General features: G+C 58.6%; 1 protein-coding gene across 1 annotated transcript in view; it reads left to right on the forward strand.

The window, feature by feature from the left end:
- The window catches only part of COL22A1 (collagen type XXII alpha 1), a 109,580-nt gene extending 103,084 nt beyond the window's left edge, over positions 1-6,496 (forward strand). Inside the window, 6 exon segments of the mRNA XM_015561428.1 lie at positions 407-533; positions 536-558; positions 1,101-1,167; positions 1,549-1,731; positions 3,587-3,664; positions 5,444-6,496. Of these exon segments, the coding sequence (XP_015416914.1) occupies positions 407-533; positions 536-558; positions 1,101-1,167; positions 1,549-1,731; positions 3,587-3,664; positions 5,444-5,631 (666 nt within the window). The 3' untranslated portion in view covers positions 5,632-6,496.
- The last annotated feature ends 1,106 nt before the right edge of the window (positions 6,497-7,602 follow it).

Consider the following 7,602-nt stretch of genomic DNA (forward strand, 5'->3'; position numbering starts at 1 on the left):
TGGGTCCACAGTGGGGAGAACAGGGTCCAGGCAGCAGGATGCTCGGTGGCCCCACGAGAGCTGGGAGGAGGGAAGGGGATTACCTATGTGTGAGGCACCTCTGTCCGTGGTGCCGCTATCCCTGCAGCTGACGGAGGACACCGGGACAAAAGTGGGCCGGCAGCTGGGTGGTTGGTCTTAGAGGAGGCAGACAGAGGGAGCCCTGGGCAGGGGTTTGAAATCAGAGTTCTCGTCCTGTCCCCTGCAGACCACCTGTGTGACCGTGGCGGGTGGCCATGTCCCCCTGGGCTCCATGTCCTCACCTGGGCCAGGATGGACGCCTCCTCTCTGGGAGGCAGAGGATTGGGGTTCCCTGCCCCAAGGCACGTCCAGTCCTTTGCTTGCCGACCCTTCTTTCCCCCTCTAGGGAGATCCCGGCATCAAGGGTGACAAAGGAGCTCCTGGTGGGAAGGGCCAGCCTGGGGACCCGGGCATCCCCGGCCACAAAGGCCACACGGGCCTGATGGGCCCCCAAGGCCCGGCTGGGGAGAGCGGAAGCCAGGATTCCCGGGCCTGAGGGTAAGGATGCTGCTGGTGCCACACACGTGGGCTCCTCGGGGCCGAGGGGGGCCAGGGCGGGTGTGACCTTCAGTGAGGCAGGAGTGTGGCGTGAGGACTGTTTTCAGAGATTCCTCAGTGTCTCGTGTCCCCGCGTGGGCCTGAGCCGCACTCTGCTCCACTGAGACCCCCACTCCAAGACTGTGCGCTCACCTGTGCAGGGCCGGGGTGACGGGCGGAGGGTCAGCGCCAGAGGACATGCGACAGGAGTCCATGCAGGCGGGTGGGGCTGCGGCCCGTCCTGGGGGCGGGCAGGACCTCCCCAGGGGAGATCTGGGGCCAGCCCCCCGGGTCTGTGCAGGGAGGAGCAGGCGGGCTGGCGCAGGGCCCAGCAAGCCGAGTCCAGGTCACATGTAAAACAAACGCTCTGCTTGTGCGACGAGGAGAGGAGAGGGGGGTCCAGACGTGGAAAGGACCGGACAGGCAGATGCAGAATGTGTGGTTCCTGCCGGGATCTCCGAGAAGGAGTTCCTGGGGAGATAACCCGCCTCCCTCCCTCCTAGGGCGAGCCCCCCTCCCTGGACACCCTGCGGCGGCTCATCCAGGAAGAAGTCGGGAAGCAGCTGGAGAGTGAGTCCTGCCTTTCTCGTGCGCAGATGCGGCCGGGACTCTGACAGCCCGGGAGCATCCTGTCGCTTCTCCTTCAGCACTTTGCAGCCTCAAGAGGAAAAGGCAGCTGAGAGTCACTCCCATAGAAATCCAGGTTGAGGGCACCTGGCAGGCTGTAGGCAGCCTCACCTGACACGGACCCCTCTCCAGAGCTCCCTCTAGTGAGGCCCGACTTGCCCCTGCTTGATTGCCTCTCGTACGGGCAGCTCACCACCTGCAGAGCCAGCTCTGCCGTGATCATTCCTTCTCTGTGCGCTCAGTCCCCGAGCCTTGCAGCGGGTCACCGTGCTGTCCTCTGTCCTTCATCCCTCGCTCACGAAACCTGTTTCTCCCACTCCGCAGCCAAACTCGCCTACCTCATGGCCCAGATGCCCCCGGCGCACGTGAAGACGTCTCAAGGCAGACCTGGGCCACCGGGGCCCCCCGGAAAAGATGGGCTTCCCGGCCGAGCAGGCCCCATGGGGGACCCTGGACGGCCCGGGCAGGGGGGTCTGGAAGGACCGTCCGGACCCATTGGTCCCAAAGGTGAGTGAGGACCGGGGGGATGTGCTTCGCAGTGTCCACGGGCAGAGAAGGACCTCGGTGAGGCGCCTGCACCACTGAGGCGTGATTTATTCCGTCCTCATCGCGGCGTGGTCGCCAGCATTTTGGCATCGTGTACTTTGTCCATAAGGATAAATAAACGGTTTGCGGAGTTGACAGTTTTGCAAAATTCTGCTTCTGCCAGGAGGACTGAATCCATTGCCTTCCCCTCCCTTGTCCTCTCTGCATCTCCACCGCTCCGGTGTCTGGGGGGACAAAACGCCCTCGTGCCACTCTGAGAGTAGAACTGACGGAGGACGAGAGATGGGACCTCCAGGCAGATGGGCACCAAACCTCCGGCTGGAGCTGCAGCTAAAAACGGCGGCAGAACCGCCAGCTCTCACGCCCCAGGCCTTCTCTGGACCCGGGCGCTCTGGGCAGCAGGTCTCACCTGCAGCGTAGCCCACGGGGCAACCAGCGAGAAGGCGCTCACTCTGCAGGCAGAGAGACAGTCCTGCGGGCAGAGAGACAGCCCTGCGGGCGGACAGACAGCCCTGCAGGCAGAGAGACAGCCCTGTAGGCAGAGAGACGTGGGAGAGCGAGAGGAAGGACCGAAACCAAACTCCCCAACCTGATAAGTAGCTCCTCCCCCTGGGAAGAATAATGGAGTGGGGACACCGTGTGTGGCATGATTTCAGTTGCCACTTCATGACTTGGGCTTCGGGCAATGGATGCTCCTGCATCTTCCCTTCCCATGGCCTGTTTCCCTTCTAGTTCTTCATTCATTCGTTTGTTCATTCGTTCATTCATTCATTCATTCATTCATTCCCTGTAATGTTTCTCCTCCAGAAAAGGCTTTCTGTTACGTTTGTGTCCAAATCCCATCTCTTTTCATAAAACAAAATGCATGAGATAAGTGTCCATAAGAAAACATAAAACGTAGAAAAACATCAGACCGGGAGGAAGATTGAGCAAATGTAGCCGTTCCAACAGGGAAGACTGGTCTCACGCCCCACAGACCAGCACACTTTCCACGGGATTACAAAAGAGAACCCGTAGCCGAGTGGAGATACTGTAGAAACGACATAAAAGGTGCAGCTCAGTGCCCGCGGGGCTGGGCCCGGTCTCCCTGACCCTCTGTGGTGCTCTCCTTGGTGCCACAAACGTGGGCTCTTCAGGGCTGAGGGAGGCCAGGAGGATGTGACCTTCAGTGAGGCAGGGGCGCAGCCCATGTGGCATGAGGACTGTTCTCATGGATTCTTCAGTGTCCCACGCCTGGGCCGCACTCTGCTTCGGACCAGTGTGCTCTCCGTGCCGCTTCCCGCCAGCCGCGTCCCAGCTTCTCGGGAAGAGAGCTCTGTCTTGTGCACGTGCCGCAGGCCCGGGGATGCTGGGCTTGTTCCCTCTCAGAGGTTCTGGCAAATGCTCTGAGGACGTGACGTGTAGCCTGCGTGAGTGGATGCACAGACACGTGTGTCTGCGGCGAGTGTGTGTGTGTGCATGTGGTTGCCTGCATTTGCGTGAGTCTCCGTGTGTGTATGAGTATGTACCTGTTTGCTGGCGTGTGTAGGTGCCTGTGTGTGCATGTGACAGGTAGTTATGTGTGGGGTTTACGGTGTAAATGTGTGACCTGAGCATGCATTTAGGAGCGAGTGTCAGTTGTGTGCACCTGTGCATATTTCCAAATGCGTGCACGTGAAGGTGAGTGTGGGGAGTGTGTGAGGAATTAGGGCCCAGCTGTGAGTGGTCGGAGTGGAGGCCGCAGGCCCCTGAGGACCCCTCTCCTACACGGGGGACCCTGTCTCTGCCCTCACCATGGGTCCGTCTCTACCTCTGAAGGTGTGTGTTCCCCTCACAGGTGAGCGAGGAGCCAAAGGTGACCCAGGATTGCCAGGTGTCGGCCTCCGAGGCGAGATGGGCCCCCCCGGAATCCCAGGTGGGCGTGGCGCCTGGGGTCTCTGGTGGGGACAGCGTCCACGGTGGTGGGTCCCTTCGGGGAAGGCTGGGGAGAAAGGGTGACCTTTAACTACAAGGTCACCGGACACGGATTTTCTGTCCCATCTGGAATGCCGCTTCTGGACTTGCTAGGACAACGGTGGGACATCCCGGGGCCCTTGATTTGGGGTGAAAGAAGCTTGGGCCGTGCTGGGAGCTGCAGCCCCTTTCAGCCATCACAGCGCACACTGGCTTCTTACATGGGCCGAGGAACTTGCATAAAAACGCCCGTTCAGTTGGTTAAGCAGCCTTTCCCACATACCCTTGAACGTGGAGCCCTGATTCTTTCCCTCTGCGCCCAATCCTTATGTCTCAGCATATCTGGGGGGTGCTGGCCAGGCGGCCGGGTGGCCAGTGGGGCTGGCTTGTCCCAGGCTGGCCTGTTCGGGGACCAAGCAAGTTCATCTCCCCACCCCGGGCTCTGTGGGGACGCAGCAGTTCCACGGTGCGAGATGGAAGCAGGAGTGGAAGGAGTGCCACGAGGTTTCTAGGTTTAATCCTAGTTCACACGATGGCCCGAGGTCACTTCTGAATATTAAGCTAGAGGTTGTTTTAATTTTAGTGTGTATATATATGTATATATATCTTCTTGATTTTCCAAATGCCCTCCAGTGGCCACAATTGCTATTCTCCTTAGAGAAGATGCCTACAAATGCATTGTAAATACTTATCTCTGACTTCTTGCCTGCTTCTCAGTAGCTTGAATGTTAATATTTTTAAATAAGGCGATTCCAAGTAAAGAAGTGGGAGGTGACCGTACAGATGAGGTTGGGGTAAGGCTGGACTTCAGGGGTTCTGAGCTGAAGGAATGAGTAAGCTGCTGGTCTCAGGACCTGGTCTAGGGCAGGGCTGTAGGTGACATAGCAACTATCAAAGCCCTCATGAATTTTAGTGTTCCCGAAATGTCTGAAGGTCTTTTTAAGGCAAGAATCTACTTTTTATTTAGTTTATGGGGGACTCAGATTTCCTAATGTGATTATTAAGACTTAAGAAGGAATCTCATTGCGAAGGTTAACTCTAGCCCTTAGCACCGAGCTTCCCAGTTGCCAAAGCAGAAAGGGAGACAGGTTGATTATATATTGTGTCATGGTGCTTAATAAGTGGAGGCAGGGAAGGGTGTCCATGGGTCATATTTTCTGGGTCATTCTGGTCAGCCAGTTGCTTACATTCTGTTTATGTGGTCTTTGCCCGTGATTTGCACAATAGGCGGATGTGGTCCCCGTCTGCAGGTGCACACGTGATAAAGCTTAGAGATTGCAGACTGTCTGGGACAAGCGGGGTGTGGAGAATGGGATGTCACCAGGTGTCTCTAGGGACAGGTGAATCAGATGATATTAGTGACAGGACTGGGCGTCCCACTCGCAGTCAGGAGCTCCTCCCAGGAGCCTGAGAACACAGAAGGCCAGGTCTCCCATCCGCCCCCTACGGAGCACACGTTCCGTACCTGGCCGTCCCCTGCCTCTGTCTGCTCCTCTCCAGGGGCACCGATCGCTGTCCTGGCCAACAGTCCAGGCAGCGCTTCCCCTGCACAGCCAGGTGCCCCTGCGCCCTGGTGTCCACGGAGCCTGTCCCGCTCTCTCAGGGCACCGTGCCCAGTGCCCAGACCTGGCTGCTCTCTGAGGGTGTCTCCAGGAGGCTCGTTCCGGTGGAAGCACTGAGAAAGGGCTCCTTTGCTCCGGAGAAACCTGACCCCCTTCTGTTTGTTTTGCTCCTTGTCCAGGTCAACCTGGGGTGCCCGGCTACGCCAAAGACGGGCTTCCTGGGGGCCCTGGCCCTCAGGGGGAGACCGGACCCGCTGGACACCCTGGCCCTCCGGGCCCGCCTGGCCCCCCCGGCCAGTGCGACCCCTCCCAGTGCGCCTACTTCGCCAGCCTCGCCGCCCGCCCGGGGAATGTGAAGGGCCCCTAGAAGATTCCGGAAGGCCCGGGGACTGCGGTGGATTTCTGAAACTTGAACTTAGAGCCCGAGGACGTCAGAGATCTTGAAACATTTTGGCCACCTGCTTTTCTTCTTTTATCATGTTTTATTTTCTCAAGAGACCTCGGTGTTATTAAAACCAAAGGATGCTGGCGGTCAGTCAGATTATTATTTTTATTAACTATTATTATTATTGCATTTGTTCATGCTTTGCGAGTTTTGCTCCCTCTCCTCTGAAGTGGAAACTTCTTTTGGGGTCAGCGGACTGAGTCTTAGTCCCGACAGCCCGTCGACGGGTGCTGCCCATGAAGGAACTCCTGGTGCTGAAACCGACCAGCCTCTGGCCAACTTCACCTGTTCGCCCCGAAGGGAACTGGAGAATGAATTGGTGCTTCTCTCTCCGCGGATTTGGAGGTGCCTGGGAACCTTCCCAGGAGGAACAGTGAAGCGGGAGGAACGAGTTTGCAGGCCCGTGAATGCTCTGCCTCCCGCCGGGGGTGCAGAGAGCGGGATCCGTTCCAGGCCTCTGCACGGAAGTGCTGCGGGGTCCTGTCTGGACTCAGATGGGGGAGCCGGTGTGGGGGGAGCAGGCCCTGCCCTTCGATGCAGATTTGGCGTCTCAGCCACGGAAGGACCTGTCCGTGCCAGCGCCTTACTGACCTCACTCACCTGCACTGTAAAGGCGGCGGCGGCGGCCGCTCCGGGGCTCCCGAGGGTGCAGGTGGGCAGGTGCTGCCGGAGCTGGGATGGGTGCCTCCCCCGCACCCCTCAACCAGCCTGGGTGTGTGTGTGCATGCGTGTGCTTTGACACGCCGGCCCGCACAGGTGCTCAATAAATCTGATTTCCTGTTCCTCGGCCCGGTGATGATTCCTCTCTTACCGCCCTGTCCTTATCAGCACCTGTGGGGAGGAGAGAATGTGGGGTTTCTGTCACCCAGGCACCTGAGACCTAAGAATGCTCATCGAACAGAGCAGGACCTGCACAGACCACGCCCAGACCGCCGTTCCCACGCTGCTCCTCACCAGCAGTGGGGGTCGCAGCTCCGCCTCCCATCGCCCTGAGGTCTGAGGGCAGACGGTGAGGATGAGGTGGGCCCTGCTCTGGGCGGTGCACCTGCCAGGAGGCTGCACCCTGTTGACAGCTGACCTTGGGCTGCTTATTAACCCAGACCCCGCGTGTTGCAGACTGGGCTGTTGTCAGGGAGACGTTGCTGAGGCATCTGGCCAGGCCTCACCTTGGTCTCCTGCCGCAGGTCCCTGTGTGGAGAAGGGGAGGTGTTCCTGGGCCAGCTGTCACTCAGCGCTGCTGCCTCGTTCTCTAGGGGGCGGAGTGCATGGGGACAAGCGAACGAGGATGCGACAGAGATGGGCCTGAGGACCAGCGTCTATTCCCAGATGGATGCTCCCTCCTTTGAGCCCAGCAGACATGGCGCCAGGTGCTGGGGAGGGGGGCCAAGGTGACCAGGGCACAGGGAGGTCACAGTCTGCAGAGTGGACTATAATTAACTCCAAGTGCTATTTCTGGACAAGGCACAGGGAGACAGGCTCGCCTGGGACAGCGCCTTACAATGTAATGTCATTAGTGCCTCGCGAGAGAAAATCCAGGGCCGGCGTGGACGACTCTACAGTAACAATAAAAATAATAGCACCTGCCCGGTCTAAACTATCACCTCTGAGCATCTCCCCCTGACAGTCCCCGAGTCCATCCTTCCCCAGAACAGAGGATTGTGGGAGGCACTGAAGGCTACACTGTACTGGAAGCAGAGTATCCAGTGAAGGACACATAGGCAAGTTTCCTGTTTTCAAGAAATTTATAGCATCTTGTAAGGCACAGGTGAACTCCTATATAATAAAAGGCTAATATGCAAATTGTCCCCTCCACCAGGAGTTTGGCCAGGGGGTGGGGCTGGCCAGCCAATCACCTGTGGCCCCTCCCCCTGACCAGCCCCACCCAACTGACCC

The sequence above is a fragment of the Myotis davidii genome, unplaced genomic scaffold, assembly GCF_000327345.1.
Source record: "Myotis davidii unplaced genomic scaffold, ASM32734v1 scaffold30, whole genome shotgun sequence".
In the NCBI taxonomy this organism is placed as follows: Eukaryota; Metazoa; Chordata; class Mammalia; order Chiroptera; family Vespertilionidae; genus Myotis; species Myotis davidii.